Below are 18,694 nucleotides of genomic sequence, written 5' to 3' on the forward strand. Positions count from 1 at the left end.
CCCTTGGAGAATCTGATAAGAGCCAAGAAGCCTCTCCTGGACAAATGCGCATAGGATGAAAATGTGCATAGAATTTAGGTATGGGGTACATGTGTATCAAGGGTTGAAGCCTACTCACGGCCCCCGTTAAGAACCTCTGGTCTAGACAGCTATCTCGACGAATCAAAGAAGCTCAAAAACCCACCCATTACCAACAGCATCACTGATGTAGCATTCTTTTATTTTTTTAATTAAAAAATTTTTAAAAATTAACGTATAATTGATTTACAATGTTGTGCCAATCTCTGCAGTATAGCAAAGTGACTCAGTTATACACATATGGACATTTTTTTAAAAAACATTCTTTTCCATGATGGTTTGTCACAGGATATTGAATATAGTTCCCTGTGCTGTGCAGTAGGACCTTGTTGTTTATCCATCCTATATATAACAGTTTATGATGTAGCATGCTTGAGAAAAATATGTTAAGCATAAAGAAACAGTCAGGCAAATCCAGAAAGGTGAGGTCATTCTATAAGACAACTGCTCTTTACTCTTCCAAAAAGTTAAGGCCCAGGGATTAAAAAAGCCTAGAGACACAGAAACCAAATGCGATACCTAAACCTTGTATTTGAATCTGGACTGAAAAAGAAAACAGACGAGAATGACATTTTTGGAACAATTGAGGAAATCTGAATTTGGACTACGTTAGATTATATTGTAAAATTACTGTCAATTTTCTTAGTGTGATAATGATACTTTGGTTATATAGAAGAATTTGTATAAGAAAAAATAGTAAAGTAATAATTAAGAGGAACCTTCAACTGACTTTTAAATAGTTAAGTAAAAAAAAATAAATAAAACGTGTGTGTGTGTGTGTACAGACAGATAAAGTCGCTTAAAGTTAGCAAATGATGAATCTAGGTGATGGATACGTGAGTGTTCTTTGAACTATTCTTTCAACTTTTCTATATATTTGAAAATTTTCAAAATAAAATACTGGGGGGAAAAAACCAAAACCCCATCGGCGCTGTGTAATACATGCACGTTAGCCCCAGGCCTCCTTTCTGCTCCAGTCACCGTGACACTCCACCTTTGGTCAGGCCGGGGGGCGTTCTCGGGCCATGTCTGTACAGACATGCTCGTCCTCACGTCTGATCCTGGCGCCCAGTGCTAAGAGCCCCTCGGCCTGACAAGCCCATCCCACCTCTTTCTCCCTAGTTAACAGACTCTCTTCTCTTGTCGTCGAGGCCTCACACCACCCACACTGGCCACATCCCTGTTTTCTGAGAGGCAGGGTGGAGCTGCCTCTTGGTTTGAATCCTGACCCTGCTGCTTACTAGTTATGTCATCTTGGGCAAGTGACTTCACTTCTCTGACCCAGCTTCCTTATCTGTAAAATAGACGCTGCGAAAATAAAATAATCTGTATTAAAGTGTAGACAGTTTGGGACTTCCCTGGCGGTTCAGTGGTTGGGGCTCTGTGCTTCCACTGCAGTGCGCACAGGTTCAATCCCCGGTGGGGAACTAGGATCCCGCAAGCTGCGCGGCGAGGCCAAAAATAAAATTAAAAAATTAAAAAAAATAAAGTATACACAGTTTCTATAAAAGGTCTAGTGCAGTAGGAACTCAGTAAGTGTTCACTGCTGTTAAAGATGATGATGATAATGGAAGCTCACGTTATCGGCCCCTTACTGCCATCAGCTGGGTGGCTTTTGGACAACTTCTCTCAGTAGCTTTTCCTCATTGAAAAAATGTGACTCACAGCATCTATTACAAAGAGCCACTATGAAGACTAAATAAGTTAATGCAAGAGGAAAGCCTTTTGCAAACTGTGAAGGGCAAGGCAAGTGTATTATTATAGTAAATTGGCAAGCACTGTAGATAGAAAAGATAGATATACAAGGTTCCCTACTCCGCTTTCCAAGAGCTTTATAATGAGTTGGGGAAGAGAAATTCTAATCAAAACTTGATTAACAATGCAGGGTGAGAGGCCACGATGGGGGCTTCTGCCACCAGCCATTCCCACCTTTAGCATTTCCTACTTGTCCTTTGGATGCTGAATTTCAGGGTCCTGAGAGCTGGGTCTGGTGTGAAGAGTAAGGATATGAAGTGCCCAGAATGGCTCAGTGAGGACCACAAATTACAGGAGGTAGAGGAGAAGACCCTGTTCTGGGCTTGCAGCTCCAACTCCTCTCAACGTAAAAGGCATGCTGGGGGACTTCCCTGGTGGCGCAGTGGTTAAGAATCCGCCTGCCAATGCCGGGGACACTGGTTTGATCCCTGGCCTGGAAAGATCCCACATGCCGCGGAGCAACTAAGCCCGTGCGCCACAACTACTGAGCCTGCGCTCTAGAGCCCGCGTGCTGCAACTACTGAAGCCCGCACACTGCAACGACAAGTAGCACCCCCCCCCCCGCCCCCGCTCGCCACAACTAGAGAAAGCCCACGCGCAGCAACGGAGACCCAACGCAGCCAAAAAAAAAAAAAGGCACACTGGATGAGCTCTGAATTAGGAGGAGAGACCTGGGTTCAAGTTCTTAGGAACTACATGCCCTTGGACAAGCCCCTTTCCCTCTCTGGGCTCAGTTTCCCCACCTGTAAAATGAGGGGATTAGACTTTTCCCTAGATGATCGAAGGTTCAAGTCTCAGCACCGCTTCCCCCCTAAGTGACCTAGGGCCAGCTGCTTTACTCCTCATTTGTGAAATGGCAACATCACCACCTACTTTCGGGGTAACAGTGAGGATTAAACTAGGTTCTGGACGGCTGTGAGGTGCCTAGCACAGGGCCAGCACCAGAAGCAGGGGCTTCCTTCCTGCTGCCACCTGTTGATGTAAAGTTTCTGGGTACCTGCTTTCCTCCTTCACTGGATAGGAACAGTGTCCCACTTACTCCTGGCAGACTCAGCACCTTGCAAAAGGCTGGCAGAGTAAGCCCTTAGCAAATGTTTCCAAAGTGAAAACGGTGGGAGTGGCAAGAACCAGCAGTCCAGGTGGGAGCACAAGAGTTCCAGGGCTCACGGTCACCGGGCCCTACCCCTCTCCTGTCTGCAGGGGAGAAAAGCTGGTGCAGACGAATTTGCACCCAACTGCAGGCCTGGGCCCTGTCACACCCTCGCAATGGTATGTGTACCGCGGGGCACAGGAGCACCAAACACGTCCTTCTCTCCATTGCCAATATCCTGCTTTTGTTTGCTGCAAGTAGCCCTGGCCAGGCCCAGGAGAGGAGGCAGGGAGAGAAGCGAGTGCAGGCATGCAGGAGACAGCCACGCCAGCCTCCTGGGAAGAACACCTGGCCAGAGAGCGACACCACCGATGCACACATCTGTGTCAAGGAATGCCTTTGAAGGGCACAGCCAGCTGCATGGCCAAAGTCAGTCACCACAGGTGTCTCTGAAGAACAGGAAGGTGAAAAGCTGATAGGAGGACTGGTTGTGGGTCCCCAAGTTGCTTTGTCACAGAACACAAGTGGTTCCAGGCCACCGGGGAAGTTGCCAGGGTAGACTTAGAGTCCTAGCTTAGACATTAACAGCAGCTATGGTGACCTGTTATGGGAATGCTAACCATACTCTGGGTGCTGTATGAGGTGCCTTACATGATCTCTAACCCTGACCACACCCTGCAAGGTGATAGGATTATCCCTGTTTCACAGACTAGGAGACTGAAAAGCAGGGTCAAGTCACTTCTGCAAAGTTGCCCAGTACACACATGACGGAGCTGGGATCTGAACCAATGTGCACTTGCACCTGACGATGCAGCACGTCCACTAAGCTGGGCCTCGGGGTTTACATCTTTGCATCTTTGAAAACACGGAGGCTGGAGCCCTGAGAGCTCGCGTTCCTTCTAGTGTTAACACCTGCTGACACTCCTCCTTAAGCCCAAGGACCCAACAGTTAAATGGCACAGCGACTCTCCTCCTCCGCTGAGTCCACAGCAGGCTGGTCCCCAGCAGACTCTGCCTTTTAAGAAAAGAATCCAAAACACACTCTGGGAAAGTAAGGTGCGACTCAAAAGAATCCCACCTCAGGTTCTCAGGGGCCACGGCCACAATATCCTCTCCCCAAAGCCAAGGCTTTTTCCCAGCTTTCAATTTTTTAAAGTTTCAAGTGAAAGTCAACATCTGTCCTGGCTGTAGGCCAGAGGGCATCCAACTCAGAGGTGGTGGGGTTGATGGTGGAGCCCAGACCTGGGGTGGAGGCATCAGCCACCACACTCTCCCGGCCAGTGAGCAGAGCTGAAACCCTCCAGCCCACACGCCTTGACAACCTCCAGAACTTTTCCCGAGCACTACGGAGAGCCTGGGTGGGTACAAAGTGGACCAAACCCTGATGGTCAGTTCAGTGGGCAGCTCAGATCCAAGCTGAGGCCTTTTGAGTCAGCAGGGAACACACCGGTTAAAAAAAATAATAGAGTCTCACAAATAACTTTTTTCAAGATCTGGGTCCATATTCCTTCTTTGCCATTTACTATCTGTGTCACATAAAGCCAGTTCCTTCATGACTCTTGAGCCTCAGTGTCCTCATTTGCACACTGGTGATGATGAGAATTAAATCACGTACAAATGCCTAGCACGAGCCTGGCCCACAGCTGGTGCCCATGAAGTGTTCACTTCCCCACCTCCGTCTTTAATTTGAGAACACCAAGGGCAAAAGGAGACAGACCCCTTGCCCTGCCATGCCCAAGCAATATGGACCTGTTTCTTGGCCCAGAACCAAACAGATTTCTGGAAATAGAGACAGTCCCAAAATGAATTATTCATCTAGCCCATTAGAAATCAATTGATCATAATCAATTCCTACCAATTAGGAAATAGTTACTGAGCATCTAGGGTGTGCAAGACCAAATAGGCAAAGTGCTGGGAGAAGCCAAGTGAGATAAGACAGAGGCCTGGCCCTCAGTCACATGCAAATTCTCCAGACCAAATGTTTACAGGTAAAATTTCAACCTTATGTGGTAAAAGCAGCACACAGCCACAATTACAGTGGATTTACACAGGTTAAAGAACAAGCCCTCCCATGTCCTGGTTGAGGGCCTGGTTGGATGCTCATCCTTAGCCTCTGAATGAGCAGGAAACTATTGGGAAGAAGCTTCTTCCAGCCCCTGCCTCTGAGCTGTGACCGGGGTGGACGGGAGAGCGGACAGGTCTCTGCCCCTGCCTGAGAGTCACCACTGGGGATGCTACGCCTCCCCCAGGCCCAGGGGCTGCGGAGAGAACAGGGGCCTAGAGACTCCGGTCCATCAGAGCCCAGCGTTCTACCACCACAAACCCCTTTATTACTCCTCCTTCCTGCAGACCCTGTAGACTGAAACAGGCTGTCAATTAAGCTGTAATTATTATGGATATGTTGTTATCCTGTTTGAAAAAATTAACCAAACACATAATGAGCCTCTGATCAGCAAGAAATAAGTGCTGCCAGAGTGCGTTGATTCAGTTCCAACCAAAAGCCAGGAAGGCTGTAATAGTTTCAAGCAATTTGTGCCGTCGTGCTGCAGTTAAGGGTAGAGCCTCCGGTATTTGGAAAAAATGGAAAAGAGCTTGTGTGTCTCTGAGGAGGTACATAGGTTGCGGAGTTGGGAACCATTCACCTCATCCAAGTCCTTCATTTTTCAGATGAGGAGAAAAAGAGTCCCAAGGTGGCTGCCAAATGTTACTGCTAAGCTGGGCTGGGTTAAGAATAGTTTCTCCCTTTAAACATGGGTTGCTTTAGAATACAAAGATGCACTTGTTTTCTTTAAAACCAACCCATTAAATCAATGTTGGGCATTAAACGGAAAAGCTATAAAAAGAAAAATCCTTTAAAGATGTCAGACAAAAGTCACTCCTTGGGCTTCCCTGGTGGCGCAGTGGTTAAGAATCTGCCTGCCAATGCAAGGGACACGGGTTCGAGCCCTGGCCTGGGAAGATCCCACATGCCGCGGAGCAACTAAGCCCGTGCGCCACAACTACTGAGCCTGAGCTCTAGAGCCCGCAAGCCACAACTACTGAGCCCACGTGCCACAACTACTGAAGCCTGCATGCCTAGAGCCCGTGCTCCACAAGAGAAGCCACGACAACGAGAAGCCTGCGCACCGCAACGAAGAGTAGCCCCCGCTCACCGCAACTGAAGAAAGCCCGCGCGCAGCAACAAAGACCTAACACGGCCAAAAATAAATAAATTAAAAAAAAAAAAAGTCACTCCTTAATTTACCTCTTTTGTAAATTCCAATTTGAGGTGTTTTCTTACTTGGGAGGACGCTTGTAACTGCATCTCACCCCCCAAGCTGGTGGCACCGGTAGCAGAAGACAGTGCCCTCTGCTGAGTGCGACCTGCCAGGCAGGGGTGCCGGGGGCACAGAAATCACATCTTTCATCCCCGGCTCCCTCTTCCCTCCCCTGCGCACCGTCACGCCAGATCACGTCCCCGTGGAATCTGGTTGTGTCACTCTCCTTGCAACCAGAGCCCCAGAACTCCTGTGTGTTCAGGGCCTGGGGTCAAGGACTTAATTTGTTCCATGAATCTGGCAAGGGTCGTGTTCAGGAACCCAGGAAGTCCAGTCCCTATGCTCTGCAGAGGAGGAAACCGAGGCCCAGGGAGGCGTCAGAGGGTTGCCATGAGGACATCCTGTAGTAAAGGAGAGGGCTGATGGCAGAAGCATCTTTCTGACCAGGCAGGGACAGTGGTGATTGATGAGACTGCTACCTGGGAGAGTGGAGGGTCTGGGTGGTCCCTCCTGTGGGGCACAGAGCCCCGTGTGTGGCTAGCTCTTCAGAAGTGGCTTCAGGAATGTGGCCTCCCATTTGGGGGAGGGGGCAGCGGAGAGGGTCTATGGCCAGTCAGTCAGTCGTCCGCCCCCCCCCACTCCAGCTGGCCAAACAGAGTTGGGGGGAGGGCTGTCAGGTTGCCCAGAGGGGCTGCGGCAGAAAAAGATAAAGGACAGGCAGACCTGGGTGGTTTCAGTGGCCTGGCCCTCAGAGGTCCGGGATGAGAGTTCATTATCTGCTCTAGTGCCTCAGAAGTTGTGTCTTGTCCCTGGAGATTAAAAGGGGCACGTGTTCCTGCTTCTAAGGGAACAACCCCTCCCCCAAGCTGCCTATCCAGGATTAAGAGTAAGAGGGATTAATGAGGCCCTGGCTTAACCCAGTGGCTACTTCAAACACTTGGCATCTTGATTCCACATGGTACAACTCAAGATCAATTCCCACTGGCTCTGCAGAGGAGAATCTCTGCCATCCCTTCATATGCCAGGCACACTACGGGGACCCTTTTTCTGCTCTCTCTCTGCTTCAAGAGGAAAGCAAACCTGAGAACTATCCTGTGGGGGATACATGCAGGGGGAGGTGCAGCCTCCTGAGGATGAGAGAAGAAACTCAGGAATATAGATGAGGCGGGCCAGAGAGACCCCACAAGTTAACTATGTTGAAACCAGTTGCCACATCTGTAAAATGGGGATACAAAACGTCTTGAGGCTGTTGAGAGATCAAAGGATAAAGTGCATAGCAGGATGCCTGGAAGAGTCAGCCCTGAGGACCAGTTCCCTCCCCCTCCCTCAAATCCAGGGGTTTCCCACCACTCTACCAGGGTCTGGCAATTCCGAGAAACCGGTAATTCCGAGAAACCGCATGGTGTTCTGCTTTTCTGCCCAGGGCACAGCCACCTGACTACGTATCCCAGCAGCGAGTTAGGGGCAAGGGGCTGGGTTGGGGAAGCCAGACGGAGAAGTCGACCAGGACCATGGGTGAGGGGGAGGCAGACCTTGGAACAACAGGCTGCTCCCAAAGAATGAAAACAAGCCCCACCCCAGCCAGGAATGGCTCCATTCAGGAGGGACCCAGAGGGCCAGAACCCCCCCCCCCCCGGGGAGTTTCTGTTGGAGAAGGGGTGGGGCAGAGAGCAGAGAAAGGCAGGTCGGAGGTAGAGAGGAAGTTTCCACATCTCCCTCTGAAAAGCCCCACAGAAGCTCAGGCCTGGGGACCTGGCAGGCATGGGGGCCAGCCCCACAGCTCAGGATACTACAAAGCCAGCTGCCCCAGTCTCACTTGCCCAGGCCTTTCCCCAGCAACCGTACTCATAGGGAGCACAGGAGCCCTTAAAGGCCAGAGGCAAAGGTGCCTGCCATTAAGAGAACAAACGTGTATAATGAGAGTGCCTACCGTGGACCGGGCTGCCCACACCCAGGCCTCGCCAGCTTCCATGCTGTTTGGCAAAACCTGCCCATCCTGCTTGTTAGGACAAATTCCTGGGCAGGCGGCACAGCCTGCAGGTAAGACGTGTGAGAGCTGGAAGAACAGCACCCTAGCTGTGCTCTTCCCCTGGAAGCAGTAACACCAAGAGCAGGCCGGGTCGGCGGCACCTTTCGGAGGCTCTTCCAGGTGTGTCTGGGAAGGAAGGAGAGGCCGAGCTCCCCAGGAGCTGCCTTCTGGGCCCACCCCTCACCTCCCATTCCCAGAACACGGGGGAAGCCTTCGCCAGCCTGGTTCTGCTTGGAAGCAGCTTCCACTGGCTTCTGCCTGACACATGGTCAAAGGACAAGTGAAATCTGAGAAGCAGATTCAGGGAGGCATCTGTCCTCCCCTCAGGACAAGGGGCCCAAAGAGGAGATGGGAAGGGGACTCGGAGCCCAACTCACCGGAAGGGGTCTCTGGAGGTGAAGTAAGCCTGGACGGACAAGTAACTCCCCATCTTCTTCCCACATCAGATACACAAGCTCAGCTGCAAACCCGTCTGGGAGGGCCTCTAGCCGGCAGACGGCCACCATGACAGGCCCGGGGCTCCGGCACCGCTGGCTGTGGGCTGGCTGCCCGGCTCACCTCTCCCTCTGGAGGGGCCGGAGAGGTGTGAGCGCTCCGGGCCCCTTGCCCTCCAGCAGAGACCCGCAGGGGCTCATGGCTGGGATGCTGCCTCCCAGTTCTTGGAGGCTGGATGGCCCCTCAGGACTCGGGAGAAGCACCTCTCTGCGGAGGCTACACACACAAGGATTCTCGGGCAGGGGCCGGTGACTAGCCAGGAAAGAGGCGCTGCTGTCAAGTTAGCCTTCTTCTCCAGCCCCACCCCTGCCGGGGGAGGGAGGGAGGAAGGGGAGGGGCTCCGCGCGGAACGAGGTGTGTGGTTGGAGCAGCTATTAGGAAACAGACCTTGCAGGCAAGGGGTGGAGCTGAGCTGGAGGGAGGCTGCAGGCTGGCGCCGCAGACAATAACCAGGACTGGCTGGGTGTCCGTCCCTGAGCTCGGGGAAGGGCAGGGCAGGAGAGGGGTGAGCACATCTGCCCCAAGTATCCCCAACCTGACGAGCTGCCCAAAGAACGGTAACTCTGCTCAGAGGTGAAGAAAAGCACAGGAGACCAGCTCCAGGCCAAGCCACACCCCCTAAAGGGGGGGCCCCTCTGGCAGGAGAGGTTGGTCCAGAGACCCAGGTCCAGAGAGCTGCCCTCTGGGCTGTCTGCTCTGGGCTGGCATCTACTTGGTGCTGGCACTAGGGTCCCCATTCATTCCTTCCCTCTGCCTGGCCTGGAAACTGCCACTCCACTTCTGGGCAGAGCTGCACTGTGGATGAGGAAACAAGGCCCATGGTGTTAACTGACGCCTGCTGTTTCTCTGTGTGGCAAGCGCCGTATGACACTCTCTTATTTCTTTGACATGGGAGTTATCTCCACGGTATACACAAAGAAAGTGAGGTACAGAGAGATTAGGTAACTTATCCGAGGCCAAAAAACTAGTCAGTGGCAGGGCTGGGATTTAAATGCAGACTCATGTGACTCTAGAGCTGGAGGTCTCAGCCCTGAGCTTCATTCTGCCTCTTCAAGGGGAAAGATCTCTTTCAAAGCCCTCCTGCAAGAAGGAGGAGCACAGAGCCTGGAGCCCAGGTCACCTGTCCCCTCTCTCTCTCTTTCTTTCTTTCATTCATTCATTCCTAGAATGCCAGCCATCGGCCTCAGCAGGCAGTGGTGCTTCTTCCACGGTGTCCACGGTAACCAGGCTTCTCAAACTGAAAAACAGGGCATGATGGAGGACAAGGCCCACGGTGTCTGTGGGGATGATTGGCCAGGTATCTGGAGTGGGGCCTGCCTGAAGAGCCCCAGCTGCAGGACTGACCAAACGAGGGCCCACCACTGGGAGAGCCCCCAGAAGACGTAGGCACGTCCAGACCTCATTGCTGGACTTGAGGGAGCGACACCAGCTCTCTCCCACCAGGCACACACTCCTCTCCACTGAAGTCACCCTGTCACTGTGACAGGAAAGCCTGTGGCGAAGGTGGTGGCTGGGTGTCAAGGGAGCCTTTTCCCATTCCTCTACTGACTGGGCACAGGGATAACAACGAGTGTGATAAGAGAGGGTGTTTGCACCCTGTTATAAGCTAGCATTTATCGAGACTTAGGACGTTCCAGGCCCTGTGTTAAGTGCTCTGCATCTGTTATCTATCATACTTAAATGGCCAATCTACAGGGTAGATGTTATCACCCCCATTTAACAGATGATGGAACTGAGGTTTTGAATGGTTGTGTCACTAGCCTAAAGACAAACAGCTGGTAAGTGGGGGAGCTGGGCTTCAAATCCAGTAAGAGCCAGGGTTAGGACACTTTTTCTGTAAAGGGCCAGAGAGCAAACAATTTAGGCTTTGCAGGCCTACACGAATACAGACTCTGTCACTGCAGCACAAAAGTGGCCATATATAAAATGTAAACAAATGGATGTGGCTCTGTTCCAATAAAACTTTATTTATGGACACTGAAATTTGAATTTCATGTTACTTTCATGTGCCACAAAATATTCTTTTGCTTTCCCCCCTCAACCACTTAAAAATGTAAAAATCACAGGCCATACAAAAACAGGCGGTGGGCTAGTCTGCTGACCACTGCTCCACAGGCAGCACACTCAACCACACCGTTTCCGGCCTCTAATCATGAAGACCAGCCTTTGGCATTATTGCAGAACTCAGCCATGTCTATCTCCTGCCACACAGACCCCACACTCCAGCCCCAGAGGCAGCCAGCAGGCAGTGAGCACTGGAAGAGCACTCACCCTCACTCACCCTGTCCCAAGCCCTACGCGCAGCACTTACAAGCATAAGTGAATTTTAACCCACACCAGCTGGTAGTCCTGTGATCTCCCCCTTTTTACAGAGGAAGGAACAGAGGTACAGAGAGTTTAAATTCCTTGCCTGAGGTCACTCAGTTGTACACGTGAGAGGTGAAGCCAGGATTTGAACCCAGGCTGTCGAACCTGAGCTCTACCATTGCTATGCTGGAGCCCAGCCTGGGCCCGAAGCCAGACTGTCTGGGTTTGAATACGACAAGGCACTGCACATAAGCCCTTGGCACAGAGTCTGGAACACATTAAGGGTTGATAAATGTTAGCTGCTAATATCATTAAGACTATTGTTACTACCACTATGGGCTAGCTATGTGGCCTTCAGCAAGTCACTGCCTCTGTCTCAGCCTTGGTGATGTCTCTAAATAGCTGCCAGCTTCAATGTTTTTCAGCCCTATGAGGTTGCAGAGGGCTCCTTGTTTTCCTTGGGTCTCAAGTTCAGTTTAAACCTCTTGAGCTGGCCCTGAGGGGATCAGGATCCTTGCCTGGGGGCCACACAAGAGCCACAGAGGAGGTGGGGCAGAGTGGAAGGGTGGGGAGAACAACACACAGGATACCGAAAGGCCGGCCCAGCTGAGAGCTGGGAGCTCTCTTTCTTCCAGAGACAGAGCCAACTATTTCTCACCAAAAATCTATTATGTTCCCCTGTAATTCGATCAGGCAAGAAGGGGGCCCCGAATTAAGTCTGGAACTAGCAAATTATCTTCTAATTGCACCCTCTGATTTCCATCTGATGAACAGAGTGCGGATGGAAGAAAATGCAAGCCACAAAGAGACGGGGCCAGGGAGCCCATGAGCATAACTCCTCTTGACATTTCACACAGCTCTGCTGTTCCAGCGGCGGCGGGTGCAGTGAGTCGGTGTCTAGGAATGCGAGCAGGAGGCTGCAGGCGCTCTCCATCCCCCCTACTCCCCTCACAAAGGACTCGGTGGGTGGGTGGGTGTGTGGGGAACTAGTGTAAGGACCTCTCAATGCCATAAAACTGCCTCCCCCTGGAAGAGGTGCAGCTGCCTCCCCCAGTGCTGACCTGAAGCGGAGGCCCCTCCAAGGTGGAGTCCACTTGACCCCCATAAATCCAGACCGCAGGAGGAACCATGAAGGACGCGAAACCACCAGACGTGAGAAGCCGCTGGCCGATCAGACACAAGCGTGTGGCTCCTCAGGGCCAACTTCAAAGGGCTCCAACCCCCCCAGAACTGGGAGGCGGGAGGTCACAATGGAGGCTGTACTTCCACCCCCTGCCCCTGGATACTGGTTCTGGGTGGAAAGCTGCTCTTCTAGGTACCAGAGCAGCTGGCACAGGATTTAGAGGCTGCGGCTGCCAGAGGCAACTGCAGGGATCCTTGGACTGGCAGTGATGGACGGGATAAGATGGCAGGGGAGGTACTAATCTCCTGCACATTTCACAAGTTGGAAACCTGGCGGAGAGCCCAGCAAACCGACTCCTCGGAACCAGCTGAGACACTGGGCTTCAAGGTGGCTGCGAGGCTGGCAAGGACAGCCTTCAGGGCCAGCGGCCCCAAGTGAGTGCTCTGGGGAGCAGTGGTGAATGAATGAATCATCCCAACCTCTTCTCAGAAGTCAGCTCTGGTCGGATAACCTGCAGCCCAAGGAACTGTGTCCGTGTGGGGCCCTCTACTGGCCGGGAGGACTCCATCCAGGGACGGGAGCTCGGGGACCTTGGAAGGGGAGCGGCGTCATCCCCATCTGCTGTTTTTCTTGCCTCTGCTCCCCCTCAATTCCAGCTCACTTTCCATACTACAGCAGCAGTCAGATGAGGGTCCCAGCAAGTCTACTGCTAGAAATTTTGCCCAGAGAAATATTCCTACAAACGTGCCAAGACCTGTGTCCAGCATGGTTTCATGCTGAAAGATGAGGAACAATCCATGTGTCCATCAGCAGTGGTGGGCTACATGCAATCTCACTTCCATGTGACAGAATACTACGCAGATGTTAAAAATAATGAGGTAGGGGTCTCCCTGGTGGCGCAGTGGTTAAGAATCTGCCTGCCAATGCAGGGGATAACGGTTCAAGCCCTGGTCCGGGAAGATCCCACATGCTGTGGAGCAACTAAGCCCATGCGCCACAACTACTGAGCCTGCGCTCTAGAGCCCACGAGCCACAACTACTGAGCCCATGTGCCACAACTACTGAAGCCTGCACCTAGAGCCTGTGCTCCACAACAGAAGTCACTGCAATGAGAAGCCCACACACCGCAACAAAGAGTAGCCCCCACTTACCACAACTAGAGAAAGCCCACATTCAGCAACAAAGACCCAACACAGCCAAAAAATAAATAAATTAATATTAAAATAATAATAATAATAATAATAATGAGGTAGACCCTAGGGTCCTGAAACAGAAACTGTCCTGGGTAAGGAATTACGTGAAAAATCCAGGCATCAGAGAGAGTGTACAGTATGATCCCACCATTTCAAAAGTCTATGCGCGTAATCCTTAGAGACCACCTGGCGGACTCTACCATGTGGCTGTCGGTTTCTCTTCAGGGTAGTGAGACAAGCAGCATGGAGGAAACAGCATTCATTTTCTACCTTTTGATACTGCTTACATTTTTTCTTACACTTAAGTGCTTCTTTTTAAAATGATAAATGGACAAAAACAAACAGAAGTCCTGGGACCTCCCTGGTGGTCCAGTGATTAAGAATCCACCTTCCGGGCTTCTCTGGTGGTGCAGTGGTTAAGAATCTGCCTGCCAATGCAAGGGACATGGGTTTGAGCCCTGGCCCAGGAAGATCCCACATGCTGTGGAGCAACTAAGCCCATGCGCCACAACTACTGAGCCTGAGCTCTAGAGCCCGCAAGTCACAACTACTGAGCCCACTTGCCATAACTACGAAGCCTGCGTGCCTAGAGCCCGTGCTCCGCAACAAGAGAAGCCACAACAATAAGAAGCCCGTGCATCGCAACGAAGAGTAGCCCCTGCTCACCACAACTAGAGAAAGCCCGTGCACAGCAACAAAGAGAAAAAAAAAAAAAGCAAACAAAAAGAATCCACCTTCCAATGCAGGGGATACGGGTTCGATCCCTGGTCAGGGAACTAAGATCCCACATGCCGCAGGGCAACTAAGCTTGTGCACCGCAACTACTGAGCCCGTGAACTCTGGAGCCCGTGCACCACACCTAGAGAAGACCGTGAACCGTAACTAGAGAAGCCAGCTTGGCGCAATGAAGAGAAACCCACGTGCCACAACAAAGACCCAGCACAGCCAAAAAAAAAAAGTCCCATGGTTTAGAGTAAACACCTCCTCACGTGTTTTTCCTAGTGCTCCTGTCCAGAGGCAAAGCCTGCTTGGGTGCCCTGCACTCGGGACCCCCAGGGCTGTCTCTCTGGCTTCCCTCCTGGGGTCACCACTCTGGCCACCTCCTGCCCCACTCTACTTCCTGACCCGGCCACGTAGGCTCTCCCTGGGCAGTCCCCAAGCCTTTGCTCCCTTAGCTCCTGCAGCCTCCTCCACCTCCAGCTGGTGACTGTCTCCTCCTTTTTTTTTTTTTTTTTAATTAACTTATTTATTTTTGGCTGTGTTGGGTCTTCGTTGCTGCACGCAGGCTTTCTCTAGTTGCGGTGAGTGGGGACTACTCTTCGTTGCGGTGTGCGGGCTTCTCACTGCGGTAGCTTCTCTTGTTGCAGAGCATGGGCTCAGCAGTTGTGGCTCGTGGGCTCTAGAGCACAGGCTCAGTAGTTGTGGCGCATAGGCTTAGTTGCTCCGCAGCATGTGGGATCTTCCCGGACCAGGGCCCAAACTCATGTCCCTGTATTGGCAGGCGATTCTTAACCACTGCGCCACCAGGGAAGCCTCTGTCTCCTCCTTTTTCCAGGCCCACCTCCAAAAGAGCACTCAGTGTCCTCTGGAAAGGGTTTCCTTGACGCATCCCCAAGCACATCACACACAGGAGGGGCTAGGAGCCCGTACCTGTCTACCTCCAGATCGAATACATGAGGCCCACACCAGGCCCACACCTGACATTTGCAGATGCCTAGTAAATGATTCAGGACCCCCATTACGAGCAACTTCTAGAGTGGTGATAACTAAGGTTTACAATGCGTTTTCAATTTACAAAGGGCTTTTATGCTCATCATCCAGGTTAGTCCCTGCAACAACCTCGAAAGGAGTACGTACAGCACAGACAGGGCAAGGTAAGCCGAGGGATGTTAGGTAATCCATCCAAGGTTACTGCGGGGAGGTGCAGGACTGAGATTAAAAGCCAGGTTTGCTGACCTCTAATCCCATGCCCCTTCCTCAACAGGAACCCTAATGAGGCATTCAGGAATCCAGCCTCTCCAACACCTACCCAGGGCCCCAAAGTGCTGGGTATGCTTAACTCCTCCATCTGATTTCTCTAGATTTTCTGCCCACATTCTTATTGTCAGGATATCATGAAAGCAAATGCCTTGTGGAAATCAAGAGGGTCTCGTGACCAACAACCCAGTGAAAACATGAAGTCAGGTCTAACAAGCCATGACTGATCCACCACTGCTGAATCCTCACGATCAGCCCCCTTCCTAAATGCTCACTGTCCACCTATTCCATCATCTGCAAAATTCCACAGAATTCCACCAGAATTTGTCCACAAAATCCCATTCAGAATTCTGTGAAGGAGTCAAGTCAGAAGAATTGTAAGTTCACTTTTTCCAGGATCTCCTTTTTTCCTCCTTTTTGAAAACTGGGCCAGTTAGTGACCTCCATTCTTATTTCACTATTAGATCCCCAACGCCTGGTACACGGCAGGTATGGAACAAACTATACTTGGGGTATTACTCCATCTCCACGGTTTCTCAAAAGTAACTAACTGTTGCTGTGCCAATAAGGTCTCCCCGCTTTTTCTTCCTTCAAAATATTAGGAAATAATTTTTCCAGTCTGAAAATCTAAACACATTTCATGTGACTGGGTACCCTCATACATCTTGGGCTTTCTACATTCCCTTCCGAGTTTCAAGGGACTGGACTATATCTCTAAGGTTCTCTCCAGATTTCCAGGATACCTGATTAAGCTGGATGCCAAGGACTGTCTTTTGCCCCGTATTTGTTAACACGACACCACGTTCCAGAAGTCGTGGACACTTGGCTCCCTTTCTGTAAAACACTGACCGAATTCTATGAGCCCCGCACTGGGGTGGGCTTGTTCTCATACACTTTCATTTAATTCTCATAACCCTGTGAGGTTGGGATGTCATCTCCTTGTTATGTATGAAGAACTGAAGTCCAAAGAGAAGGTCATTCAAGGTTACAGGTCTAGGGATTGGCAGAGCTGGGATTTAACCCAAGACTTTGGATTCCAGGTCCAAGACACTAAAGTTGCCTCAAATAACTATTCTATACTTGCTATTTGATTTACAGTGGTGTTTTTAAGTTTGGTCGAAAGAACTGCAGCATCGGACACCCCTGGGCAGCTTGTTGAAAGTGATGATTCCTGGACCTACCCCAGGCTGATATAATAATAATTGTTGAGAGCAAGCCCAAGTATTGCATTTTATAGAAGCCCCGGTGTTTCTGATGCAGACTGAAAGCTGAAACCACCGCTTTCCTCTTTCCTGTGTGCTCTTCCACTTGATTCCACTCTACTCTCACACGAACCCTGAGAAGCAGGCAGCACAAATCACTAGCATCCCCTTGTTACAAATGAGGAAATGACTGCAAGGCAGCTTGTTCATCTTCTTATTCTGGATGCAGCTTAAGTACAGAAATGTTTGGTGGTTGACATTCTGTACAGCCTTGGCTCGCTGGGGACTTCCACCCTCCTGGCGCTGTTCTTACTCATGTGTAACACACAGTAGCTGCCTCTGTCTTTTCCTCACTGACACCGCAGTGTTGCTCAAGGTACAGTGGGAAAAGGTGACTCCAGAATATAGGGTCTTCTCATGAAAAGGCAGCCTTTGCAACTGAAACAAGTTAACAAAACAAAACACAAGGGCTGACAAAAACAAAAACAGCCTGTGCTGCTGCAAGAGTCAGTGCTACTGATGGGAGCAGAGTGGGGCACCCTCTGTTCTAACCAGGATCACCACTGGGCCGCCTCAGCGAGGCAGGACCAGAAGGTGACTGACACGTAGAAGAAAACCACCCTAATTCAAACCTGGCTTGAGGTACTGGGAGGTTTTTCCTGGTAATGGGGAGGAGTGTAGAGACAGAGAGCTTGTTAGCACCCTTCCAGCACTGCCCAAGCGAGGAGGGATTCTAGCCCTTGTGGGAAAACTACAAGGCAAATTAGCACAGTGGGCTGGGCAGTGCAGAAGGCATGCCATCCCTCAAGGCTGCAGCATTGCTGGTTTTAGACTCCAGAATGGCATTGATAGACAGAGGTCTTATTCTATGCCCCCATTTCAGAAGAAGAGCTCTTGCCTGGGAGAATACTGCAGAACAAAGATATGGGGATGATGTGCACTGGAAGGGCTTTATCCAAGTGTCAAAAGAGAAAGATGGTTGTTCGATAGAAACATGATTCGCCCAACAAGCACTGAGTGCCCGCTGCGTTCTTGGCACTCGGCCGAGCTCTGGGAAACAAAGATGAACTGGATGTGGCTCCAAACTCAGAGAATTTCATACTCCGAGAGTGATGTTAGACGTGTAAACAGATACTGACAGGGCCACGACTGAGGTTATACAAGGAGAGTAACAAAGAGAGAGAAAAAGGCTCCTCTGATTGGTGGGGAGGAGTGTGGGTGCATTCGGGGAGGCTCCTCCACAGAGGACTGGCTGCATCGGCCGAGTCTAACAGGCTGATCGCCAGGCAGACAAGAGGCATTCCAGCTGAAGGAACAACATGTGCAAAAGCACTGAGGCGGAACAGGGGAAGGTCCATCCGCTGCAGCGCAGGGCACATGTGAAGAGCAAGCAGAGGGGAGGCTGGGATGGGGGAAGAGGGCACGGCAGACCACCAAGAGCCAGGTCACCCACAGGTGGTGAGGAGTTATCAGAGGTATTTAAGCAAGCAAAGGCTCCCAATGAAGAAAACACAAAGCCTGAAACACCACAGAGAGCGCTGGTCCTTAGCTGCCAGTTCCTCTCCCTGAACAGGCATTTGTCTCAAGTCCACAGCTGGCTGTGTGTACGTCCACTGAAGCCTGCTGGCCAACTAGTGTTCATTAACAGCAGACCAGGGCTTCATCCTCAGACCACGTCTCCACCAAGGTGGTCCTTTTAACACCTGAGATTTGCCTGCATGAGCTGTAGAAGAACAGGGTCGCAACCCCTTGTAGATAATTATCCACTGTTGCTCTGTAACACTAATATTAGAAAACTGAATGTTTAACATTCAGTGTCAAATGCTGTGTTTACACATTCTTCCCCTGACTGCATGGGGTTTGGATACCTTGACAAATCTCCAGGAAATGTCTGGCAGAGAAGACCTGAAAATCTAACCTGGCTGACAACAAACTTGCTGTGTGATCTAAGGCAAGCCATTAAACATCTCTGGGCTTCCATTTCTTCCTCTATAAGAGGAAGGAGTTAGGTGAGCAAAACATTCTACACCAGTAGGTCAATGCTGAAGGGCTGTGGTCAGAGAAACGCTGACTGGCTGAACACCCAGAGACCTCTCCAAGGCTAGGGTCACCTTGGTGAATCCAGGACCTTAATTCAGGCCTCATTTTTGACCTTTTAGGTCCAGGAACAGGACTTCATAGTATCCAG

The 18,694-nt window shown here is 51.0% G+C and overlaps 1 protein-coding gene across 2 annotated transcripts in view; it reads right to left on the reverse strand.

Moving 5' to 3' along the window:
• LIMK2 (LIM domain kinase 2) overlaps window positions 1-18,694 on the reverse strand; it is a 54,423-nt gene that overhangs the window by 15,474 nt on the left and 20,255 nt on the right. The window contains exon 1 of one of the 2 annotated variants that reach the window (XM_068563862.1): window positions 8,587-8,995. The exons of the other annotated variant lie outside the window; for it this stretch is intronic. Within the exon in view, the coding sequence (XP_068419963.1) occupies window positions 8,587-8,639 (53 nt within the window). The 5' untranslated portion in view covers window positions 8,640-8,995. Of the gene's footprint in view, window positions 1-8,586; window positions 8,996-18,694 lie in introns of those variants that run through there. 2 annotated transcript variants of the gene reach the window in all.

The sequence above is a fragment of the Eschrichtius robustus genome, chromosome 14 (assembly GCF_028021215.1).
Source record: "Eschrichtius robustus isolate mEscRob2 chromosome 14, mEscRob2.pri, whole genome shotgun sequence".
Classification (NCBI taxonomy): Eukaryota; Metazoa; Chordata; class Mammalia; order Artiodactyla; family Eschrichtiidae; genus Eschrichtius; species Eschrichtius robustus.